The 26,393-nt window shown below is 36.0% G+C and overlaps 3 protein-coding genes across 4 annotated transcripts; 2 read left to right on the top strand and 1 right to left on the bottom strand.

Moving 5' to 3' along the window:
• Positions 1–138: 138 nt before the first annotated feature.
• Positions 139–9,240, top strand: LOC130220774 (GTPase IMAP family member 8-like). 2 transcript variants are annotated; one of them, XM_056453014.1, is made up of 5 exons: positions 139–241; positions 1,936–2,570; positions 2,657–2,691; positions 4,633–4,681; positions 7,301–9,240. In XM_056453014.1, exons 2-5 carry the CDS (start codon positions 1,946–1,948, stop codon positions 8,056–8,058), a joined length of 1,467 nt encoding a protein of 488 aa, XP_056308989.1. In that variant the 5' UTR covers positions 139–241; positions 1,936–1,945; the 3' UTR covers positions 8,059–9,240. The 2 variants fall into 2 exon arrangements, with proteins under 2 accessions (XP_056308989.1, XP_056308988.1); XM_056453013.1 differs by having other exon boundaries at positions 7,298–9,239.
• A 2,168-nt stretch (positions 9,241–11,408) lies between these two features.
• zgc:165583 (uncharacterized protein LOC100073338 homolog) lies at positions 11,409–13,412 on the bottom strand. The gene is made up of 2 exons (XM_056453032.1): positions 13,316–13,412; positions 11,409–13,128 (listed from the first exon to the last, which is right to left on the bottom strand). The coding sequence occupies exon 2, from the start codon at positions 13,124–13,126 to the stop codon at positions 12,152–12,154; it is 975 nt and encodes a 324-aa protein (XP_056309007.1). The 5' UTR covers positions 13,127–13,128; positions 13,316–13,412; the 3' UTR covers positions 11,409–12,151.
• A 4,534-nt stretch (positions 13,413–17,946) lies between these two features.
• LOC130220788 (GTPase IMAP family member 7) lies at positions 17,947–25,265 on the top strand. Its single transcript, XM_056453031.1, has 3 exons — positions 17,947–18,035; positions 22,912–22,947; positions 23,049–25,265. Exons 1-3 carry the CDS (start codon positions 18,002–18,004, stop codon positions 23,963–23,965), a joined length of 987 nt encoding a protein of 328 aa, XP_056309006.1. The 5' UTR covers positions 17,947–18,001; the 3' UTR covers positions 23,966–25,265.
• The last annotated feature ends 1,128 nt before the right edge of the window (positions 25,266–26,393 follow it).

Here is a 26,393-nt window from a genome sequence, read left to right on the forward strand (position 1 = left end):
TAATAATAATAGGATTCGTGTGCTGCTCAAAACATTAAGAACGCCACATCAAATTGTGAGGACAGTCACAAAATGATTTCCTGTCTGTCTGTGGCCAGCACATTTACGTCATACAACGCTCTGTGTTTACTGAATACAAGGAAGTGAAAGCAAGTGAAATGCTTGGAACTGAAATTCGCGTTTCGTCGCTAATGCATTGAGGGTTTATTATATATCAAGACAATAAGACACAATGGATAAGGTATGTATGAATTATTTCAATGTTTTACTTCAACAATAGTTTCGAACTTCGTTAGGTTTTTGACTGTGACAGATTATTCGACACCTCAGTAAAGATAGCTTGCTTCAGATTTATTCAGCCTATAAATACGCAGTTTGCTGTCATATATGCATAACTAAATACTGAAGTCATAGTTTTCTGTGACTTGTGAATTAAGATCACATTGTTGACTTATTCTTGTTCTCCGTGGTTAATTGCTCTCTCTCTCTCTCTCTCTCTCTCTCTCTCTCTCTCTCTCTCTCTCTCTCTCTCTCTCTCTCTCTCTCTCTCTCTCTCTTTGGGGATATTTTGTCAAAAGTAGTAGCTGATTAAGCTTCAAACGTGAAAACTCGTTGCAGATAAACACGTTCGTCAGAATCCTTAGCGCCGATCAGTTCCTGTTTTCATTGTTTCTCGAAAATCCTTCAGTAGACTAGACTGCTACACGTAAAAGGAGATTATAACAAGGTGTTTATCGGGGTCTTCGTCAAATATAACATAGACGAAAGAATCATCAGGTGTAATTTTGTTCGTGTCAGACATTGTTTTTAATGTTTGATTTTCATATGATTCATCTGTTCTGTATAATTTGCTATCCTTTTATTTAAATTTTTAATGCTAATCAAGTTACATTGCCAAAGTATTTTCTGAATATTATCTGCAGATTAAAAGAGCAAGACAATCATAAGGTCTATCTTGAATTTTATATACATTTATTTCGTTTATTTGAAATACAATTTTGGTCACAATTTAATTTCAGGTAAAAGTCATAGCTATTTGTTTAATAGTGAGAATTTTACTATTCCCGCTATTAATAAACCCCTAACTAAGACTATTAGCTGAACAATCTACTAATTAGCTGGTTATTAATTGTTATTAAGGTAGTAGATGAGTTTGGGTGCTGGGATGTAGAATAAGATCCTGTAGAATAAGTGTTTTAAGCATTAAACCACTAGTTAATAGTGAGAGTTGGTTCTTAAACTAAGTTCATTATTGTGCTGATACATAATCTTATTGTAGCTGATTGATAAAAAAAATAAACAAATGATAATAGAAATTTCAAAATTCTAAAATCGAAAAGTGTGCTGTTTATGCGTAAAGCTGAAGTTGCATTTATGTGTTAAAGAAAAGGTATGTATGAATTTTTTTAATAAAAAAGGACAGTTTTTCATCTCCATTTCACTATAAATAAATGTGCTTAATTGTATACAGTGTGATCTTTTAATATACTTCTCATTTTATGAAAGTTCAACTCTTGTGATGTGTCTTTGCAGATAGAACTACTTAAAGGCCACTTAAAGCAACTTTTTCATGTATATTTATTAAAGCTTTACAGCACTTTGTGAAAACAATATATTAATGTGCAATAGATTTATTGTAAAGGTTTATTTTTAATGAATATATTTTGTATTGCTTTAAAGAGCATACTAATGTTGATGTTTTGACAATTACTCATAAGCAAATTATTTTAGCTGTGTGTTGTCCAGAGGTACATTCAATTATGTAATAAGATGTGTTTGTAAATATATACTGTGTATACTATTATATCTTAAAATGCATATTTTATGCTAAACTTCAATTTGCAAATATTGTTTTTCTACAGAAAATTCAGTTCCAGTTAAAATTTCTTGTATTATTTAATTATTTATGACAGTTTTATCTGTTGTCTTTTGAAGGTGATCTGAAATGAACAACGAAATGCAGAGTGGATCTTCACCTCCACATTGTCACTTGGTCCTGCTTGGACAGGTCGGGGCTGGAAAAAGTTCCTCAGGAAATACGATACTGGGACAAAGAATATTTCATTCAAAAAAAAGTTTAAATGCAGTAACACAAGATGTTCAGAGAGCCTCTGTGACAATTAACGGCCTCAGTGTGGATATTTATGACACCCCTGGGTTTTTAGGTCCTGGGGTTCAGAATGAAGAGATTGAGGGAAAATGCCAGAAGCTTCTGCAGTTGAATTCGTCAGCCCCCACTGTGTTTCTGTGGGTGATCAGCACTGATAGATTTGCAGAACAAGAGAAGAAAGCTGCTGATTTAGTTTTAAGTTTTTTAGGAATTAATAATTTGCAGAACACTTGGATTATCTTCACTAAAGGAGATGAGCTGGAGAGCGATGAAAACACCATTGAACAGTACATGGAGGACTCAGAAGAGCTCAAAGAGCTGGTGCTGAAACTGAACAACCAGTATCTGGTTTTTAACAACAAACAGAGTCTAAGTAACAGGAAGCAAGCTGAAGAGCTAATGAGGAAAATTAAGCATAACGGAAAAACTAACGGGATAATTGAAACTGACCTGAGTTTTGGTAAGTATGGTCTGTATGATTACAAATGTACTACATTACTCGCATAAACTGTGCAGGTGTTTCAGATTCAACTTTTTATCTTACAGCTCAAGATCAGCTGAGCCACACAGAGCAGCAGCCGGTGAGATCATCTATAAACACATTCATTCACACTTTAGTTTATAATAACAATTTCAAGATTTATTTTCTCTTTGCCATGAAGACAGTAAATAATATTTGACTAAATATTCTTTAAGACACTTCAATACAGCTTAAAGCAACATTTAAAGGCTTAACTAGGTTAACTAGGCAGGTTAGGGTAATTAGGCAAGTTATTGTATAACGATGGTTTGTTCTGTAGACAGTTGAATAAAAATTCGCTTAAGGAGCTAGTGATATTGACCTTAAAATGGAGTTTAAAAAATTTAAAACTGCTTTTATTCTAGCTGAAATAAAACAAATAAAACTTTCTCCAGAAGAACAAATATTATCAGACATACTGTGAACATTTCCTGAATCTGTTCAACATCATTTGGGAAATATTTAAAAAAGGAAAAAACAGTTCAAAGGGGGCGAATAATTCTGACTTCAGCTGTATATGGTTGTTTGACTACACTTCATTATTATTGTTCATTTATTCATTTGCTGGAGATTAGAACTGAATTTAGAAAGAGTTTTGACACAAATCTTTGCGCTTAATAAACTAAATTAATCATGTCGGCTAATGGATGTCTGTGCGTACAACACCTTTCCTTATCCACGAGAGCGAAAGTGAAAGTAAATAATGAGGAGGCTCATCTCTCATTCTCGCCTGTAGATGGTCTGTTTAACTGTTTTCTTGCTAGTGAAGCGCTCAGTTTTTTCCACTTACAACACAACTGACTCTTAAAAGGAATGTTAGATGAGACTCTGATTGATTTATTCTCAAAACAGACCTATAACTCATTAAGAGAATAAGCTTAACCCTGTTAGACCATGCGTCACCGCGCAAAGTGGATTTTTCCGTCCTTAAAATAGCGAAAGTGGATTCAGACACGCCATTAATGCTTTTGTGCCCTGCGCTTTGGGCTTTGCGCCTGGATTGTCAAAATAGAGCCCTAAAGGGTTAGTTCACCCCAAAATTAAAATACCGTTTTTAATTGTTCCCTCTCACATAATTCCAATCCACTGAGACCTTCGTTCAGCTTCTGAACGAACACAAATGAAGATATTTTAATGTGAAACTTTTCAGGCTTCAAATACATTTTGGTAAAATAAGTCTTGGTAATATTTTACAGTAAAATTTCTTTAGTTAAAGGGTTTGTTCACCCCAAAATATAAATTCGGTCAGTAAAACCAAACCCCTGAGAGCTTCATTAATCTTCTGAGCACAAGTGAAGGTGTTTAAGATGAAATGCGAGAGCTCTCTCGTCCTCCATTGACAGCAAGGGTCCAGAGATGCTCCAGAAAAGATTATAAACATTGTCAAAAAATCCATGTGACTTCAGTGCCTATATCTTACAGATCAGGGTGTGTGTGCTACATTGTATTACATGACCTGATGTTAGAAAAGCTATAGACAGACTCATTTTACAGCTTTACAGAACTTTGAGCATCTCTGGACCCTTACTGTCTATGGCGGACGAGAGAGCTCTCACATTTCATCTACAACTCCTTCATTTGTGCTCAGAAGATTACTGAAGCTCTCAGGGTTTGGGAATGACATGAAGGTGATTGATTACTGACAGAATTTTCATTTTGGGGTGAACAAACCCTTTAACTAATGAAATTTTACTGTAAAATATTACCAAGGTTTATTTTGCCAAAATGTATTTGAAGCCTGAAAAGTTTCGCACATTAAAACACTTTATTATGCTGGCTACTTCTCCTAGCTATTCAAAACTGCTTTATTAGCATGACCAGATAAAATTATGTAAAGGTGTTTAAATACAAAGAAAAATAAGAATAATACAATAAGATATTACAACTTGATACACTACTTAAATGAACAGTCTAACAATTCAGCTCTACTGGCAAAGAAAGTCAGCTGTGATGTTTTGTTTCTCATTTCCGTTATGAAGCAATATCGTTCTGTGTTTTACAGGTGGGGGAGCCACCTAACAGAGATCAGAGCTGCTCTTCACCCACTGCAGGTAATTAATAGGCATATCAGAGCTCAGATCAGGATTGACAAAAATTGATTTAGAAAAAGGTGTCACATGATACACTGAAAATTGGTGCTAAATACCTCTCAAATGGGTTATTTGGCTCGTAATCATAGGGAAACTATCTTAACCATTTTGCCTCTTTTCCCACCATTGACAGTGTAACTCATCATTTAAGGAAAACACTTCCCTGCCATTGACGAGTTTTTACAGCAATCCATGTTCTAATAATTATAATAATTCCTTACATTTATATAGCGCTTTTCTGGACACTCAAGGGCTTTACACATTGTGGGGGGGGGGGGGGGGTCTCCTCATCCACCACCACTGTGCAGCATCCACCTGGATGACACAATGGCAGCCATATTGTGCCAGACCGCACACCAGTGAGTGATGAAGCCAATTATGATATGAGGATGGTTAGGAGACCATGATAGACAGAGGCCAGTGGGCAAATTTAGGCAGGGTGCCGGGTTAAACCCATACTGTTTTACGTCTCATCTGAAAGACGCCGCTCACTGAGAAGTATAGAGTCGTCGTCCCTATACTGGGGCATTAGCACCCACACAGACCACAGGTTGGGCACCCCCTGCTGGTCTCGCCAACACCACTTCCGGCAGCAAGAGACTGTTTAGATGCAGGTCACTGATGAGAAGATGACGGATGTTTACTGTATGATGACTGAAATGGCCTTAAACACCCAGCAGGGATGAGACGTCAACATGACATCAGATCGACGTTGTATCCCAGCATCGTAGGGATGTTGTTTTGTTTGGAAATGAAAATCGGGTTTGTGTCAGAACTCAAGTCGACATCAATGTCCAACGGTCAACCTAAAACCCATCAAATATAATGACATGCAGCCAGGGGGGGTTCGGGTGGTTCGAACGAACCACCTCCCACGGCCAAAAGGTCCTGAATTTGTCCTTTTAATTATTTTATGTAATTTAATATTATATAATATATTTATTATATAATGAAAATATTTATATTCAATATTTAATAATAAAGTGTCATTTGAAATAACTCTGGCCTGTAATTTGAATCCTATGGAGCCCCAAAGCCACAATACCTAGACGCGAGGCACGTGACATAACCCACTGAGTGGTAACCTTTGAATCTTTGATGCGACATCTATACTGAGTAACGCTGTGAATCAAAAAGAGTAAGAAAGGCAGAAAAGGCAGGCAGCAGCGTCATTATCGCAAAATATTGAACATATGTAAAAAATAGACTGCCAAACGTTACTTACTTCAGATGAAAATCTGTCCCCATCCATGAGGTTCTAGGTTAACTGGCCGCATTAGTCAGGACGTCCTGTATATTTATTGACTTGTCCAGTGCAGGACCTTCCTTTCCCCATTTTTGCCATTATTTTTTTTGTATAACTGTCCAATGAAGGCTTTAATGGCAAGCGGAGTCCTCAGGGATCAGATGTCACTTCACAGCAAAAGGCGTTAATCCCGTCACGTCTGTGTTTTTGAGGCTGTTTGCTCAATTCATTTGTTTTATTTGAGGAATTCATTATTATTATTATTATGTTTTAATTATTATTTTTATTGAAATTGTGACTGAGGACAGTTGAATGTGCTGGCCAGTTTGTTTTTTGTCTAATAAATGACAGTAGGCTACAGTTTTGTTACTTTAAAACTGTAACGGATGTGCTATTTTTTCTAATGATATATGATGTAATAAATTTTTCTTTACTGCAGATTTTTATTAAATGTTTTCAGCATATCAAAAAGTGTGGTTAAAATGTCACTAAAATGCAGTATTTAAATCTCATAGTTAAATACAAACTGAGGCGTATAACTGCAAAAAGGTCCACTTTTGGAGAAAAAAGAACCACCCCTTTCAGCAGGCTGGCTACAGGCCTGAATGATGTTACAACTTGACGTTGTGTGGACGTGACCACTATGACGTTATATCAGATGTTAGATTTTAGTTGCCATACCTGACGAATAAAAGTCAGTGACGTTTGTGTAAGATGTTGGCTCGGCGTTGGATTTTATTCACTTTCTAACAACCTAAAATCAACTAAATATCAACGTCATTTCACGTGATTATTGGACGTCAAAATAATATTGTCCTTAGACACTGGCTAAACTTGGTTGTGATGTCAGGTGACCAAAATGTAAACAAATATTAGCATCTTATGGCGTTGTATGCCTGCTGGACAATAACTAAATGCACTACAGAATGTTACGTTTAGACACATCCACAAAATACATGTAAATGTATCAACATTTTCCCAGTGTAATACTCACTACTCAGTACTTTTAAAAGGTCTACTTTTTACTTAATCTTTGAGTAATATTTACAACAGATACTTTACTTGCACTACATCTTTATGCAAGTAATGGTATTTTTACATGAGTATCATTTTTCAGTACTCTTTCCACCACTGATGCTATGCAAAACCTTAACCACTCCAAAGAACAACTACAGAACCATTATTGGTGCTATATTGCACTTTCATTGATTGACATTGATTACACACCAAAAACCACTTAGAACTACCATATGTATAACAGTACAGTATGTATAAAACAAAATGTCTATGGTTCCAGTTTAGATACTGATCTGTGTTTGTTTGTTCTGCAGCAGCTACCCAGACCCCTCTGTCTGATGGGAACAACAATCTCCCTCTTCGTAAAATAATGCTTCTAGGGAAGACTGGTGTTGGGAAAAGTGCAACAGGAAACACCATCCTGGGAATAGAAGTATTCCGATCTGAGAAAGATGTGAATGCTGTAACTACGGAGAGCAGTGTGAAAGACTCGAATGTATTTGGGAGGAAAGTGTCTGTGATCGACACGCCTGGATTCTTTGACACAAAACTGGAGGAAAACCAGCTAGCCAAAGAGTTTGGAAGCAGTTTGTGTCAGGCTGAAGGAGGTATTGATGCTTTCCTTCTCATCTTTGAATACGGTCGGTTCACAAAGCAGGAGGCAAACATGTTGAAGCGTGTAGAGACTGTGTTTGGAAAACATGTGACCAAGCACATTATCATCGTTTTCACCCATGGAGATGAATGTGATCGTGAAAAATTAGATTCAGGCATACACAAGAACGAATTTCTCTCTGGTGTGATCAATAAATGTGGGCAGAGATATCACATCATTGATAACAAAGATAATAACAGTGATCAAGTTAGTCAACTACTTCAGATGATTGACTCAATGCAAGAAGCTCATGGGGAAGGATGCTACACCAATGAGATGTTGAAAATTGCAAATATGGGTTCACTTGAATACATCTGGCACAAATTGAAGGAAATATTAAAGAAGGCAATACAAATTCTTTCTGGCTCCAGTAATAAAGAGATGCCTGATCCTGCTCAAATAAAGCCACTGCTCACATAGGCCCTGATTGACACTGTCGGTCCTGATCTGCTCCATAAATCTGAATACTTTTGACAGTCCATTCATGTGTTCTATCAATGGGCTATACGCACACAGACTTTTAATTTCAGTCAGCCAGCCCTAGGGCTTGTGATGAATTGTCATCCCATAAAAAAATTGCAGCGTTTAAGATCTGATTTCTTTTAAAAAATCAGCGATCTTCACTGCCTGGCTGAGATACAATATAAAATCTGGAAATGAATTTTAGCCCAGTGGAGTTTCAGTGCTCACCTGCTGCTCCTGATGGCACCTGTGTTTAAACAGTCTCTTTTTATGTTTTAACAACCAAATGGATGCTTAAGTCTATTTAACTGAATATATTTGACTTACATTACAACATCGATGCTGTAAAAGGAACTGTATGAAATTAAAAATAGCCGCACAAGTCATTTACTGGAAGTTCATTGGCTGAAAAACAGTAGCTGTGCATATAGCTCATTGAGATCCACATCCAGTTTTACACCTGATGTATCTTCACACATGGTTTAAAAGTGGTTCTTGCACCATGCACTGGCCTAGATGGACTAATGTGAAATATGCTTGATGCTTGACATTTGCCAAACATCCCCATGATTCTGAGGCAGTGAGGGCAGCATGTATATGCACATGTAGTTTCACTTTATTGGTCCTTACGGAAATATTGTTTGTATCTGTGGCAACTCAAGTAATCAGCAAGTGTTAGCAATACTCCATACTTACCGATTGACATATCGTCTGCATATTTGATTTTGAATACTTGAAGTATATTAAGAAGTGTTTTTAAAGTCAGATATTTTTGGCCTACATTATATTATTTAGATTATATGTTTAGATTATATATTAGAATATTTAGCTTGTTTAAAGGAAAAATTCACGTAATTTTGATTCATTGTTTCTGAAAAAACAAAACATATCACCTGTGGACTTGACGGTGTTGCTAAAAGTGAAGTAGTTGCTCCTTGTAAGTTACAAGTGCTACAATTGTACATTACAATTACTTGTAAGCTACTTGTTTGTTTGCTTGTCTTTAAATAGACTCTTGGGAGTCCTTTTGTTAAACGTGGATGCCAGATTTATGTTTCCTTAATTTCTCCTGGTTTTGAACTAGAGAGGTAGGGACAAAATAACAGAAATAAAAAATACGAAACTACTCCTGTCTTCCCTAACTATATGAAAACATGAGAAAATATTTACAGAAAAGAAAAGTGTGGTGTCCAACCCCTACAGCTTTGGGACCTTGTCCGGAATTGGTTGGCTCAAATGGTTGACTGTTTTGTTTACATTGTTACTCATTTAGATGCAACCGAGATATTATATAAAAGAGTGTATGAGTACCAGACTTTTATTTTGAAAGGGATGGATATAAGTGTGTAGACAACCATGCTTTTTTCAGCTGTTAAATTGAAAGTTTAAGGCAGGGGTCACCAATGTCGGTCCTGGAGGGCAGGTGTCCTTGCAGGGTTTAGCTCCAACTTGCCTCAAAACACCTGCCTGGATGTTTCAAGTATACCTAGTAAGACCTTAATTAGCTTGTTCAGGTGTGTTTGATTGGGGTTGGAGCTAAAATCTGCAGGACACCGGCCCTCCAGGAACAAGTTTGGTGACCCCTAGTTTAAGTAGTCCATGGTGTTAAAGCAAAAAAGTATGCAGTCTTGGGTTATATATTTAAACAGGGTTTTTTTTTTTATCTTTGAAAGACTGAAACTGGCAGCACAAGCTAAATTTTAATGTAAGAAAATGACACATTTTGTGTGTTGTGCTGCTCTTTTTTATACCACTGTTCTTAGACTTTATACTGCCATGGTATATCATAGCATATTCAGTTTTTTTTCCATAATTTCTTTTATATCTATCTATCTATCTATCTATCTATCTATCTATCTATCTATCTATCTATCTATCTATCTATCTATCTATCTATCTATCTATCTATCTATCTATCTATCTATGTGTGTGTATGTATATGTATATATATATATATATATATATATATATATATATATATATATATATATATATTGTTACGTTCCCCTTAACTGTCTAGGGGCACACAGGAACGCAACAGAATATTGGTGGAGTTTTGTGTGTGTGTGTCAGCAGTGAGGTCCCATGAGCAACTTCTCACAGGACTAAACAACAAAGAAAATGCAACTTGAATAAAGATTAACAATATTTATTAAAGGATAAAGGAAGGGTTCTAAAAGAAAAAGGCTTCAAGAGGGGGTTCAAGCCAAAACAACAAACAAACGTGCTCTAACTGAGAGAAAGGGAAGAACTGAATAATCTATCAAAGAAAAGAAAAATACATCAAAAATACTCTCACTCCCTCACTAACTTAAACAGGAGAAAATGGTTACAAAAAGAAAAATGGCACGCCCTCCCTACTAACCCAATCCCAAATTAACAAAGAATGAAAAGTAGATATAGTATTGAAAACAAAAATTAACTTACAATCAAAAAGAGTTTGAGCAAATTAAACAATTTAAATTAAAGCTCCTAATCAACAAATGCTTATAGGATCAAAAAATAAATTATATATATATATATATATATATATATATATATATATATATATATATATATATATATATATATATATATATACAAAGCCTCACAAAAAACCAAGCCTCCACACACACACAAAAACACACTGTTCTAGTGGAGAACTGCTGTTTAAGTGCCCACTGCTTTTCTCGTCCTCCAATCACGGAGTGGTTCATAAGTGGCAGCAGGTGATGGTCATTAGCTCCTACTAGGGTGTAGCAGAGAAAGAAAGAAAAATACAAAACAGAAACAAATAAGTCCTGGGATGTAACAATATATATATAACCCAAGTAAAAACGGAAGTGTCACGTTTGGAAATTATTTATTTTGCTAATTTAGTTCATACATTTTTGTCTGTAAATGTCTTGTTTTATAGATTTACTTATGTTTATGAAGAATAACTTAAAGGAAGTATTTAAAAACACAGAATCAAGATGTAAAGTGAAATTATGTACACACCATATAAAAATAATTGATATTAATATGGACCTTGTGTTCACTTATGTACAAAATGATTTTTTCCATTGTCAAAAAAAATCACTTAATTTTTTGAATTATTAATAGTTTGTTTTGTAAATGTTGCTGTAAAAGTTGGTAGTTATTTATTTTGACATTAATACTATTTTACTTGTGATTGTTATGTAATAAGTGTTACAAATAAAGAATATTTCATTATTTCTATAAACAAGCATAAAACCCAAATCATGAATTTAAGAAATCACACTAACAACAGTGTTACAGTTAGATCATTTTAATTGATCATTTATTAGATCATTTTAATTGACGTTTTGCACACTGATAACACAAATGGGAAACACTTTACAATAACAGTACATGAATAATGATGTATTAATATGTAAACTAAGCATTACTTTATTATGAATTAATGATGAGGTAAGGTGTGCGCTAATCATGAACTAACCTTAACTACAATATGATTCACATGAGTTCATCTGTGAATAGCGGCTACCTTAATTACTTGTTGCTACATGTTGTTAATGAATGTATTAACGTTTAAGCTAAATGTAACCAACATGAACTTATGAGCTGTTAATGTATAATTATGTCATGACTTTACTTGGAGAGGCAAAACACCATTAATTCATCCTCAACTACTCATGAACTCCTGTTCATGCTGATGTTGACAGAACACTTTTCTATTGTTGTTCAGCGTAAACACACTAAATGGACGTGCATAAGGAGTTCATGAGTAAAGAATGGGTTAATGATGATGTGCCCCTCCAAGTAAAGTCACAACATAATTATACATTAACTTATCATGATGGTTAAATTAAGCATAAACTAATGTGGTAATTAATACATTAATTAACAAAAAAATCATGTACTAACAAGTAATTAAGGTAGCCGTTATTTACAGATGAACTCGTGATTATTCATGATTAGTGCATGCCTTAACTCATCATTAATTCATAATAAAGTAATGTTTAGTTTACATATTAATACAGCATTATTCATGTACTGTTATTGTAAAGTGTTACCCACAAATGACATTTGAGAAATACTCAACACATCATATCATTCTGCTGTGCTTCATCATTGTGATGTAAGCCATTAGACTCCCCTGTGTGCCTCTCAATAATGCAGTGGATAAACACACTGGTCCTGTCAAAAACAAATGGATCCCTCCAGTACCACAACCACATGCTATTGCCAGCAGTTTAACATTTTTTAGGTGTCTTTTGGTACATTTGATCTCCTTTTTCCACATATTTGCGCAAATGCGCCCTGAAACATATCCTGCCAATGCTGATAAGAGCCCCCCAAAACAACCACAGAGAAATGAATTAAACCCCCAAGAACCTTCATTCCTCATATTCACATAACCCAATGCGAACACAATGACAACACTGACTGCACACAGATGATGTATTCTGATCGCCCGAGCCTGCATAAACATCTGTAAAGTGTAGCATCTGTTCTCATTTTCACACAGCATTCGTTCAATCTTCATCAGGAGTTTGGTGACCTGATCTTTATTGTTCAGATCTTTGTTGTTCAGCAGGTGAAATCTCCCCTCACACTCCTCTATCACTTTGGACAGATGTGAGTTTTCTCTGATAAGCTGGTCAAGAGATTTATCCTGAAGCTCATCTCCGTGAGTAAACAGGACTATTGTGTGTTTTATTGCACTCTCGCCGAACATCTGCTTATGTAATGACAGGAGCTCTGCGTCTTGCTCAGTGAATGTGTGTAAACGGAGCACCAGCAGGATCGCGTGTATTCCCTCAGGGCGCGTGCGCAGTTCTCTCTGTAACTCCACGCGCAGATCAATGTCATTTGAGTTGAAGAAGTTTACAGAGTCGACCACTGTCACTGTTCTGTTACACACTTCAGCTGTGTGTTTTTGGCATCTGTCGGTGATGGAGGTCAAACTCCGCTCGGATTTAAACGTCTTTTCGCCCAGGATAGTGTTTGCAGAGGCACTCACACCTGAACCGGTTTTACCGATCAGCTGAAGATGAAGACTGTCACATGTTTGCTGCATAACTGAAAAACACAGGATTATTAGCCTATTAAAGTTGTTGCTATATTTAATTTATAAAACGTATTATTTTTGCTGCAAGCATTGTCTATTAGTCTATAGCTGTAAAGACGGCAGCAGTTCGCCGATCGTTTGGCTACAAAAACAACTAAATAATAACTAGACTAGTAAAATGTAGTCTTAAAAACTTACCGTCGGTTAGGTCTTGGTTTTCGGTTCAAAAAAGTAATTAAATAAATAAATATTGACAGACTGAAATGTGCTCGTGTGTGTGTGTTCACAGCGCGGAGTGTAATGCAGAATGGCTTTGTAAAATGGTTGACAGACACTTCATTATGGTAAAATGGCTTCTGTATATGCTTTCACTTTCGTTTGACTTTGCGCATTGTTCTTTTTAACATGAACCAAAAGCCTCATTTCACGAACACAGACGAGTGAGCTTCTGGAATAATGTTTTTGTAATGTTAAATATTGTTTGCACACATATATAATTTACACATTTAACCAAGTGGTTAGATTTTCTAAATTGCATGGCATTATTAATGTCCGTCCACAAACAGTTGCGTTATACTGGTATTGAATCCTAAACAAGTCATCATTTAAAAAAGTACAATCAAACATAAAAAACTGTAAAATCTTGATTAAACAACCCAAAACAAAACAAAACAAAACAAAAAAAGACATTTGTAAGACATTCACTGCAGGAAATACTCAAAAGTTAGAGGTAGCCTGTTTATTTATTTTTAGTAAGAGAAACCAGACTCTTCCAAAACACGAATCTGCTGGCCGAACCAGTGTAAATGCGACAAACAAAAAATATAAACACAAACAAATTAATTTAATAAATAAATGACAAAATAAATAATACTTTTTATATCATTGAAGTAAAACTATGAGTATGCCCTTGTGAAAAAAATTAAAGTTGTATTGCAAATATATTTTAATTTCAAAAGTACATTGTAATCAAAATGTTTACTTAATTTATATTTATAAAAAATGTACTACCGCCATACTTTTATATCTTTTTTCAATGCAACTTTTAACACACTTTCAAATGATTGTACTTTCTTAAAACATATTTCAGAAAAATGTACTTTAATTGAATGTTTGGTTTATTTTTTACAATTGTCTTTAGCATTTAATGTACAGCAAATATATTTTAGTATTATTTTAACTTGAAAATGATTTTTAAAAGAATTTGTCAAAAGCATACTACAAAGCACATTATTAAATTAACAGAAGTTGTATACTTTAAGTTAAAATTTATAGTATTTTGAGTGTACTTTTCATCCTTGCAGTTCAGTTCATTGCTGCTTTTGGAAAGTAATAAAATGTCAAATGCATCGAAAGCCCATTTGAAACATTTGAAAATAAGGTGTATGCAAACACCCTGTATGTCAAGAGGAAAATCTTCTTGAAAAACAGTTTTATATATTATGAAAACTAATGTACATTAATTTACTCAAACCTAAATACATTAGTAGGCTATTTAAATATGGAAAAGTACAACTTCCAGTCCAAGGTCATGCATATTATGCAAATGTCAGTATTATTTGCCAGGGCTATGACAAATTTTATCATGGCACATTTTATTTTCATACAGTTGAAGTCAGAATTATCAGCCCCCCTAATTTTTTTGCCCAATTTCTGTTTAACAGAGAGCAGATTTCTTCAACTCATTTCTAATCATTATAGTTTTAATAACTCATCTCTAATAACTGATTTATTTTCTCTTTGTCATGATGACAGTAAATAATATTAGACTAGATATTCTTCAAGACACTTCTATACAGCTTAAAGTGACATTTAAAGGCTTAACTAGGTTAATTAGGGTTAACTAGGCAGGTTAGGGTAATTAGGCAAGTTATTGTATAATGATGTTTTGTTCTGCAGACAGTCGAAAATATATAGCTTAAAGGGGCTAATAATATTGACCTTAAAATGGTGTTTAAAAAATTAAAAGCTGCTTTTATTCTAGCCGAAATAAAAGAAATAAGACTTTCTCCAGAAGAAAAAATATTATCAGACATACTGTGAACATTTCCTTGCTCTGCTAAACATCATTTGGGAAATGTTTAAAAAATTATTAAAAGCTGGGCGAATAACTCTGACTTCAACTGTATATTTTATAAGTATCTGACTGATCAACAAATAAATAAACTTCAAGGTCATTTTGAGGTTAGATGAATATTGTGTGTCATTGCGTTTGACCTATCAGAGCCAAGCTTTTCAAATCATAATGCTATGATTGACGTAACTGGTGTAAAACGTAATCCAATAGCACAATGCCATCATGAAAGCAATCGTCACCTATGGAGCAGACCTCGAGTGTGATATTTGTACTTTAACAGAGGTCTTGTCATTTTCAGAATTTGCTATTTGTATTGTTTTATTTGCCTAACTGTGACATGAAAAGGACTGCACCGAGATAAGTGGAATTGGAATTACGTCACCGATCATGCGAATAAGTCATTTTCTGTCATGGAAACTTGAAGTGAACTGGTACGCTGTAAAATAAATTTCTAAATGTTACTGTGAGTTTTCACAGTAAATTATATTAGTATTATTGTACAGGACTTAACTGTGAAGATTCACTGTATTATGCTGTATTCAGGATTTTATTGTGAAATCAAGACTGGCAGTATGATTAAAGCAAATTACTGTAAAAAACAAAGTTCCTATGCTTTCTGGTTGATGTTGTGGTCACTATTGAATGCTGGCAGTGCTTTCACTTTAGTGGTAGCATGAGACGGGGTCTATGACCCACACCAGTGGCTCAGTTAGTGCAGTTCAAAGCTGTAATCGAGCCTTAAAAGTTAGGCCCAACAGGGCCTGAGCCCGACAAGTACATTTTGATTGACCACTTTTTAAAGACCGAACCGGTTTACAGCCCAACATTATTTACATGTGCACATGTACACAGCTCTTTTGTCTTTTTTCATGAATGAGTCGTTTACGTGTTTTAACATAATATATTCATAACAAACGTAGGCTATAGGCAACTTAGAAGTTGGAACAAAGAAATAAAATAAGTCCTCTGTAACATCGTAACATCTCAGCACTCTAAATAGGCCTAGGTATTTATTATTTCATTTTAATTTTAAAATGCTTTACTCACCAAAATTAGGCTACGTAATAAACAGAGCCAGAGGAATAAGAATACATTTTTAAAAAATAAGTTTGTCAATTTGGAATTTACAGATAATATTAGAGGCCCTGAGAGCTCTTTTGGTTTAAATTTATATATCATATTGCAATACTGTTTGAATTAGTTAATGAAATGGAAATAAAATGGTTTACCACCGACCACTTCATTCTGTGTTTATGATACTTTCCCATTGTAAGCATTAGTTGAATAATATAAGTTTTATCATTCTCTATATTGTAATCGTTCACATACATCATATCAGACAAACACAATTTAACAGCTAGTAAGTTTCCTAACAATAAAATTCTCAATATCAATGCAAAATATCTTTGTATAAATCCAATTTTAAAAATTAGTTTTCTTGTACAGTAGTTGGCAGCATGCCCCTTAAAGCTGTTTGCAATTTGTCATGAATCAAGAAGAAGAGCGTTTATTTTCGAAGAACCTCATTTGACTGTGGGTGTATAGCTTATGTGTCGGCTACAGATTACTACAGTTACTTTGAGAAGTTGGATGTGGAACAGGCACAAGCTCTAAGAACATGCAGCGGAGCTTTTAAAACGTCCCCAATAGTGGCTTTGCAAGTGGAAACTGGAGAGATGCCTTTGTGTATAAGGAGACATAAACGTATGTTAACCTATTGGATAAATCTAAGAGGACATACGTTTTCATACTACCAAAAATGTTTTGCAGGAGCACTGGGAAGCAAATATAATAGCTTTGGATGGATAGGAGATATAAAAGCAGAGAATTGAGGGACTAATGTACAACATAGCTCAACAGTTTGTTTTTCATGCACTTGCAAATAGCTGAATGGAAACGTAGCTACTAACACATGTATGAAATGTAGAAAATATGAGGAAGAAAGCAGAGAAATGTTTCAACTAATAGAGAAGACAGTTGAAGTCAGATTAATTCCCCCCCCCCCCCCCCCCCCCCCGCCCCCCAATTGATTTTTTTTGTCTTTTTAAATATTTCCCAAATGATGTTTAACAGAACAAGGAAATTTTCACAGTATGTCTGATAATAATTTTTCTTCTGGAGAAAGTCTTATTTGTTTTATTTCGGCTAGAATAAAAGCAGTTTTTCATTCTTTAAACACCATTGTAAGCTCAATATTATTAGCCCCTTTGGCTATTTTTTTTCCAAAAGTCTTCAGAACAAACCACTGTTATACAATGACTTGCCTAATTACCCTAACTTTACCCTAATTAGCCTAGTTAAGCCTTTAAATGTCACTTTAAGCTGTATAGAAGTGTCTTGAAGAATATCTAGTCTAATATTATTTACTGTCATCATGACAAGAGAAAATAAATCAGTTATTAGAGATGAGTTATTAAAACTACTATGTTTATAAATGTGTTGAAAATATCGTCTCTCTGTTAGACTGAAATTGGGGGGAAAAATAAACAGGGGGGGCTAATAATTCTGACTTCAACTGTATGTAAATATTAATATTAAGAATATCTTAGAAAAAAGAACCCAGAATATGATTAATCAGCTTATAAAACTCAAAAACTCGGGGTCTGATGCATAAAATATGTCTTTTTCTCTCCTGATTATGTCATCTACTGTTCCACACTCCAGTCTGGTAGGTGGCGGTAATACACCTTAAAATTGCATGTCAACTGCCTAAAAAATGAAAGGAAGAAGTTTATTTCCTGTTTCTTGTTTACAGTGCTCTCGCCATTTTCTCTGCGAGTGGCGCAGCTCGGCTGTTGACTTCAATTATGGCCTCATCAGACGCTACAGCAGAACCAAAAGGTAACAGTCTTCATTTAGGAAAGCTTTAATGTTAACATGGATCGTGATAATGGCGTTACTTTGGCCAAACTTGCGTGTATTTTCTCCTGTTTTCGTACTTTCGATTTCAACGCGCAGTGCTAGTTAGGGCGCGTCCCAGTCAAATCAAGGTCGTGAATTAATAGTATGATGTTTACACAAATTCGGCCACCACCAAGGACAGTAACGCGATGCTTCTTCGTCAAATCTGTGCTCAGTAGATATCTCTGTCAACGACACTGTTTTGGGGCGTGTCAATATCAGCAGAACTCCGGACACACGCTTTGCGTTTCTTCTTCATTTTAAAGGCGGTTTTTACAGTCGTATCTCTCTATATGAATACAGAGATGTGTCATAGATTGAAGTAAAGTTGCATATATATTAGCATATTTGGTCTTTCTCCTTAATAATATAACTTCAGGAAAGTATTCTTGGCAAATTCATTCATTTTCTTTTCGGCTTAGTCCCTCTATTAATCTAGGGTCGCCACAGCGGAATGAACCTCCAACTTATCCAGCATATGTTTTACACCGCTCTTCCAGCTGCAAATCATCACTGGGAAACATCCACACACTCTCATTCACACACATACACTATGGTCAATGTAATTCATCAATTCCCCTATAGTGCTTGTGTTTGGATTGTGTGGGAGCACCCGGAGGAAACCCACACCAACATGGGGATAACATGCAAACTCCACACAGCTGAGGCTCCAACCAGCAAGAATGCGAGACCGCTACCCGCTGCACCACCGTGACGCCTTTTGGCAAATTCTAAATAGTGAAATCATATAAACAGTCAATGACTGTCACAGTACAAAACTGTTCAAAGTCAAACAAATATAATGCTAATGTTGTTTGGAAGTCTTGCATGTGATTTTAGAGCCAATATTTAAAATAGTATGGTAAACAACATAGGGAGCATGTCACAAGTTGCATGTGCGAATATAAAACCAACTTTACCTCAATTGCATCTCTCTATTTGAATATAGATGCGTGTCATATAGAATGAGGTAATGGTGGTTTTATATTCACACTTTCAGACTTTCTCCTTAATAATATCATTTTATTAAAGTATTCTTTGCAAATTCTAAACAGTGAAATCATATTAGCAGCCAATGACTATCAAAGTACAACATTGTTTACAGTCAATTAATTGTGCTAATTAGGGCTGTGAATTTGAATCGCAATCGAGATTTGAAACATTGCGATTTGCAAATCGTAAGAGGCTGTGATATGAAATAAATTTGTATTATTTATTTAATTAGTTAATTTCCCTTGCACAGAGCAGAGGTGTGACTGCTCTTTAGTAAGATGGTCTTACTAGCAAATTGAGTGAGGAGTGTCTTGCTAAGAAGTCAACTGAAAGTATTGCCAGTGACACTCAATCTAGTAGCAAGCAACAGCAAAGTACAATTTTTAAAAGTACAAGAGTTGTTTCAGCCATCTCAGTTTGCTGAGTGTTCTGTATTTTTATAATAATAATTATTTTGTTTGTATAATGAGCGACACCATCTCTCTAATTTGAGTTCAGCTTGTTTACAGAAAGGTGAGGTCATTTTATTTGTGTTTACTGTTTGCTCTAGAGAAAAATGAGTGTTTAATTTCTGAATTTTTAAAAATAAATATGAATGTTTAAGTGAGTTTATCTGTTCAGTTTCTTTGTTTAATGAACATTCTCTGCATTTTAGCAGTAAGAAGCTATGATACAGATTAAGCTGAAGCTTGACTACAAAATTAAATCGCAAATCAAAATTGCAATATTTGTCAAAAAAAAAAAAAACGCAATTAAATATTTTTCCCAAATCGCACAGCCCTAGTGTTGTTTTGAAGTAATTCTTGCATCTGATTTCAGACTTCCTATTCAAAGTACCATGGTAAACAATACAGAGAGCATTTTACAAGTTTTCACTGAGCGCATATGTGAATATAAAACCAACTTTACCTCAATCTGGATGACATTTGTATTCATATAGAAAGATACAATTAAGGTAAAGTTGGTTTTATATTGGCACTTTCAGACGTTCTTCTTAATAATATAATTTCAGAAAAGTATTATTTACACATTCTGATTCTATAGAGACTGTTAAAATAAACGAATGTGTGAATAAATAACCAACTTTACCTCGATGTCATATAGACTGTTTCAATGTGGTGATGTTGTTGGCCCTTGAACATTTGCTGCTTGTTCTTATACTAGTTCATAACTGTAACAAGAGGTAATTTAATCATATTTTCATGTTAAAACAGCTGTCATCACATTATTTATCAATATATGGCTCTTTTTGGATTCTCAGAAGCTATAGAAATTAAAAATGTTAAACAGGAAATACATTAGGGCCATTTACGTTCCTCAAAGTGGTCTTTCCCAACCCTGTTCCTGGAGGCACACCAACAGTACATATTTTGGATGTCTCCCTTTTCTGACCCATTAACTTCAGGTTTTGGAGTCTCTTCTGATGTTATGATAAGATGATTCAGGTGTGTTTGATTAGGGAGAGGTTGAAAATGTGGACTGTTGGTGTGCCTTTAGGAACAGGGTTGGGAATCACTGGGCTATAGTACTGTGAAAGAACACATTAAGCAGCATGATGGATGCGTTTGTACACATTTATCACATGTGCGTTGTTTAATGGCTTGTGTTAAAGAATTTATAAGTAAATGCAGGCATACACATAATTTCACAGAATGGGGAAGTATATTGCAAGATCGCCGCTGCTGTTTATCAGCGTCACTCATCGGTGAACAGCACCAGAGCGTTAGAGCGAATTGCAGCCCTTTCTGTTGAGCGTGTGACCAATCTAAGGGGTTTAAGAACTCGCTAGACAGGACTAGAAGCAAGTGGGATAATATTTGCGATAATAAATGCTTGTGCTGCTCTGTGCATGTACTTGAGTTTTTAAAGGTACGGTTTATATATCTGACTGCTTGTTTTAAAGGACAAAATTGTATTACAAATAATATATAAATATATTAATTAGGGCTGCACGATATTTGAAAAAATTGACATTGCGATATGTTTTTTCCCTGCGATATATATTGCGATATTTAGAAATTCAGAATCGGGAGTTTTGAACTGCTCAAAAATTAAATAATCAATAATTCTATAATAATTTGGGTAATTTTTTAAGCATTTTCATAGAATATAAAAAATTTATGAGTAAAAACACTGAACAAATATTTTTATTGTGTCTTTTGGGTTATTTATAAAAAATATGACTTAACTGTCAATTCAGATGAATCAAGGATCTAATATGTTATGATATTAATACTAAATGTTGTTTTTACTGTGATAAAGGTGAGCTCATTTGGTGAATGCAAAGATGACAGTTCAAACACATGCAATATAGGTGATTTGGGTAAGCTAAATTGTCCATAGTGTATGTGTGTGAATGAGTGTGTATGGATGTTTCCCAGTGCTGGGTAGCAGCTGGAAGGGCATCCACTGCATAAAACATATGCTGGATAAATGGTGGTTCATTTCACTGTGGCAACCCCAGATTAATAAAGAGACTAAGCCGAAAAAATGAATGAATGATTATGCATAGAAGATGTTGACAGATGTTTGATATCTCTGCCTCTGCTGATTTCACGTTTGCACACATTACATACAGTATCACTGTTTTATCTGCTGCACCACTGACTGTAAAATTCTTCCACAAAGAACTAGAGCAAGTTTTTTTGGCTGTTGGAGGACCAAGAATGACTCAGCAGCAGCCTCACTCTTATCTATTTGGGTGCCTAAAAGTTAATAAGTGACGGGAGGCTATGCTAAGGTTAACTAGCTCAGCATATATCTTGCTGTCTGCAAATGACAGTAATTTAAACGTACCATAAAACTCCTATAAGTGCATACAATTCGACACAACTACACAAGCATCGTTTTAACCTTTATAAACGAACCTTAACGTTACTCTGTCAACAGTCTATTGTCTTAATTACCGCGCTAGCAGAGCTAACTTACGTAAACAGAGAGCAACAGATTGCAGACGTCAATAATGCAGCGTAATGGAATAATATACCGTTCAAACTCCGCTTTAAGTACGCTACAAGTTTATAAACTGCCTCTGGAACCCAGTTCAGATACAAACATTTATTTAACAAAAATAGTAATGCAGTAAAGTATTTTTCGCTCTGCCAAGCCTTCTCTGTTGCTGTGTGGAGCAGCAGCCTGCGTCAGTCACCTTTTACCCCGGCCTCACCCCGCCCTCCGACTCCTGAACGTCTCACTCTTTCACTCACGCGGGCATGCACTGCGGTCTCATGAGGAAACGCAGCTTTTTTAAATGTTCTTCTTGTTCCCGAATACAAATAATTTTTCAAGTATTTGTTCGAAATAATTATTAGTAAAAACACGCTATTCGTGCTTATCCGAATACCGTATTCGGGTTCAGCTTCACCCATAATATATATATATATATATATATATATATATATATATATATATATATATAATTTTTTTTTTTTGCTTTGCATCGCACCTCCTGCGATGTGACTATTGCGGATGCGCACATAGCGATTTCAATGCTGAAACGATGTATCGTGCAGGCCTAATATTAATACATTTTAATACACCGAAATATCAAATTGAACTGAATCAGTGGCACGATGATCGTAACTGAAGCAAACCACGAGACTATCTATCAGTCTATCTACATCTATCTTCATCTATCTCTCTGTTTGTCTGTCTATCTACATCTATCTGTCTGTCTATCTATTTATCCATCCATCTAAATGATAAAGAAATTAAAAGGTTTTCAAAAAATATAAATTTAGCTTGTGATAAATGAAGAATCACAGGGTCTCTTTCGATTTGAATCATCAACACAAAGTAAATGACATGTTTTATCTTTTTGTAGGTAGAAGAGGGAGCTTTCCGTATGATATTCCTAACCGTGAGTATAAAGGTTCACCAAAATGCCAATATCTTTGCTTTGGACTGATTGTTCAATGCAAAAACTCTTAGCTTATTGAACGTCTTTCTTTGTATTTGCAGTGTCATTAAGAATGGTTGTGGTGGGGCGGACAGGAGCAGGTAAAAGCTCTTCTGGAAACACAATCCTGGACAAAAAAGTCTTCAGAGCCGCCAAAAGTTCTTCATCTGTGACCAGAGAGTGCTGGAAGGAGACTGGAGAAGTGGCTGGAAGAGAAGTTACTCTGGTAGACACTCCAGGTCTGTTTGACACGGACGCTTCAGAGTTGAATCTACAGCAGGAGATCAGTAAATGCATTAATATGACAGCTCCTGGACCCCACGCCATAATTCTGGTCATCCAGCTCGGCCCGTTCTCTAGAGAAGAAAGAAATTCAGTGGAGAAAATCAGAGCTGTGTTTGGAGATGCAGCAGATAAACACACCATCATCCTCTTCACACACGGAGATGAACTGACCAGCACTATTGAGGAATATGTTGATGTGGCCAGTGAAAACCTGAAAGAAGTATTGAGACGCTGCGGAGGAAGATATCACGTCTTCAACAATAAAAACACTGAGGATCGTACACAAGTGGTGGGTTTACTGGAGAAAGTTGATGAGATGGTCACTGCTAATGAAGGAAAACATTTTACCAATCAGTGCTACGAGGATGTGGAGCTCATGCTGAAAACTAAAGAAGAAGAGCTGAGAAGAGAATATGAGCAGAAACTACAGGACAAAGAGAGAGAACTGGAGGCCAGATTCACTGAGGAGAAGAAGATCCTGGAGGAGAAAATACAGACAGCATCTGAGCTGGAGAAAGAAAAGATGAGCACAGATCTGCAAAGACTCAGTCAGAGGATCGTGATTGAACTGAAGGAGTACAAGCGATATTATAAAGCAAAACTCAAAGAGGCCAGAGAGGAAGCAGAACTCTCTCGTATTAATGAGGAAAAACTGATGCAGATTATTTACAGCTTACAGAGCGTACAAATGTAATCAGTGCTCTGCAATTGATGAACACTTTCATTTCCTTAAGTAACATCATGAAATAATCAGACTGAAGAAGAGCTCTTGCTCAATAAGAATAGACATTAACATGAAAACACATCAAGACAGTTGTTTAAGACCTCATCCAAGTATTGTGGATAAAACAAATAATTAGGAGGAAAAAGTGTTTACTGGTTAAAATGACTGTTTTATGATTTAATAATATCTGGCCATAGATGTATACACTAGATACCGCATACGGACCCCGAGCATGCGTCAATAGCGCCGCCATATTTGTACAGTGCTCCCAGTACAAATGTCATTCAACTGCATTAGTTACTACGTGAAGATGCTGGACTTTAGCACTGTGTACGGGTGTAGTAATGAGCAAACAAAGAAAAAGCACAAAGGCAGAACATTTCATAGGTAAGATTTAGTTTTTTAACGTTTTTGTATGTTATGAACTTTGCTAAACCGATAGCGTTTTTGATGATAATACAGTCTCTGCTGGTAATACAGACATTTACTGCATTCAGCATAAGGCAAAGCAGCACCAACTTGCACTAAATACTCGGCTTATGTTAGTTTTGTTGAATAAAATCAGCAATTAATGCAAAAGAAATAGCTTACAACGAGATGCTGCGTTGCCAGAAACTTGTATTTTTGTCGATTAGTGAAGGAGTCGTTCCTAACGGAGATTCATTCACAAACGAATCACTTCCTCCGTCAGTATGAAAAGTGAAAGCAGAAGATGGGGTGTGTTTCGGGACACGGATTAGATGAACTTATCAGGGAGGGTGGATTGAACATTTCCATACACACAAACACAAGCTTTTTGTCAGAAGTGCCTGTGCGATCACTGATCCATCAATGTAGAAAAGTGATGTAAAATTATAATTTTTCTTTTTTTTAATTTATAAAAAAAAACAGCATACTGACCTCCAGGGAAACCTCCCGATTATAGATATATGTATACATCTCTAGCTCTGGACGGCCACAGTCCTCCACTGCAGCTTGGTCCCGCATCCATTTCAAAGGAGCGCTACCCTATACTAAAATGGCGGCTCTGTCGATGCATTCCTTCCAATAGAAAACAACAGGGTAGGCGATGTCTAATGTATATATTTATGATATCTGGCAGCTGAATGTTTTCCCAACAGATCCCTCAAATCACTGTAACTTTAAATTCAGATTTGTTGATTAACAAATGGATTGGATTATTATGCTCTATAATTGTGAAGCCCAGTGCATTAAAATTGTATGAATTGTATATTTTGTGTAATATTTGAATAAAAAACAGTGAACTTGGCTTAACTCTCTCTCTCTCTCTTTCTCAAAGACAAATATGTTCACCTTGTATGTCCAGGGCCCACAAAATAAAGTTCAATTCAATTCACCTTTATTTGTATAGCGCTTATACAATGTAGATTGTGTCAAAGCAGCTTCACATAAAAGGTCACAGTAAATAGGAACAGTGTAGTTCAGTTTGTAGGGTTTAAGTTCAGTTCAGTTTAGCTCAGTTCAGTGTGGTTTAATAATCACTACTGAGAGTCCAAACACTGAAGAGCAAATCCAACGATGCGCAGCTCTACAGATCCTGAACCATGCAAGCCAGTGGCGACAGCGGAGAGGGAAAAAAAACTTCACTGATTGGCCAAAGTGAAGAAAACAAAACCTTGAGAGAAACCAGGCTCAGTTGGGCACGATCATTTTAATTTCTCCGCTGGCCAAACGTCTTGTGCAGAGCTGCAGTCTCAGTGGCGGAGGCTGGAAGCTGGCCTCAGCGAAGACTCGTCTGTCCCTGGAGTGTCACAGGAATCAGTCTCATGTTCTCCACTCCTCCATGACCACCACAGTAGCTGCTTAGGATACGGCCTGGTCCAGGATATGGAAACCTTGGGATCATCTCTTCGTTCATCTCGATCATCTCTTCGCTCTGGACAATAAAAACACTTATGCACGAATGCTGTTTGTTGACTTCAGCTCAGCATTCAACACTGTCATACCCTCTAAGTTACTGATCAAACTCAGAGACCTGGATATCGACACGTCCCTCTGCAACTGGGTTATGGACTTTCTGACTAACAGACCTCAGAATGTTAGATCAGGCCACATCTGCTCCACCACCGTCACACTCAACACTGGTGTACCACAGGGCTGCGTGCTGAGCCCCTTCCTCTACTCCCTTTTTACCATCGACTGTAGGCCTGTGAACAGATCCAACACCATCATCAAATTTGCAGATGACACCACAGTGATTGGTCTAATCAGCAATAATGATGAGACTGCCTACAGGGAGGAGATACAGCATCTGGCCACCTGGTGCACCGACAATAATCTGCTCCTCAACACCAATAAGACCAAGGAGCTCATTGTGGACTTCAGGAAAGGATGAACAGGCTCACATGATCCCATCCACATTAATGGGATGGCCGTT

Source organism: Danio aesculapii, chromosome 3 (genome assembly GCF_903798145.1).
Source record: "Danio aesculapii chromosome 3, fDanAes4.1, whole genome shotgun sequence".
Taxonomy (NCBI): Eukaryota; Metazoa; Chordata; class Actinopteri; order Cypriniformes; family Danionidae; genus Danio; species Danio aesculapii.

What these genes read in the sequence shown, in the direction of transcription:
- LOC130220788 (XM_056453031.1), top strand. Translation starts at nt 18,002, where the DNA reads ATGGCCTCATCAGACGCTACAGCAGAACCAAAAG. An exon ending in CGCTACAGCAGAACCAAAAG is followed by an intron (nt 18,036 to 22,911) that starts GTAACAGTCTTC and finishes ATCTTTTTGTAG; the next exon opens with GTAGAAGAGGGAGCTTTCCG. An exon ending in TCCGTATGATATTCCTAACC is followed by an intron (nt 22,948 to 23,048) that starts GTGAGTATAAAG and finishes TTGTATTTGCAG; the next exon opens with TGTCATTAAGAATGGTTGTG.
- LOC130220774 (XM_056453013.1), top strand. Translation starts at nt 1,946, where the DNA reads ATGAACAACGAAATGCAGAGTGGATCTTCACCTCCACATTGTCACTTG. An exon ending in GCCACACAGAGCAGCAGCCG is followed by an intron (nt 2,692 to 4,632) that starts GTGAGATCATCT and finishes TGTGTTTTACAG; the next exon opens with GTGGGGGAGCCACCTAACAG. An exon ending in CTGCTCTTCACCCACTGCAG is followed by an intron (nt 4,682 to 7,297) that starts GTAATTAATAGG and finishes TTTGTTCTGCAG; the next exon opens with CAGCTACCCAGACCCCTCTG.
- zgc:165583 (XM_056453032.1), bottom strand. Translation starts at nt 13,126, where the DNA reads ATGCAGCAAACATGTGACAGTCTTCATCTTCAGCTGATCGGTAAAACC.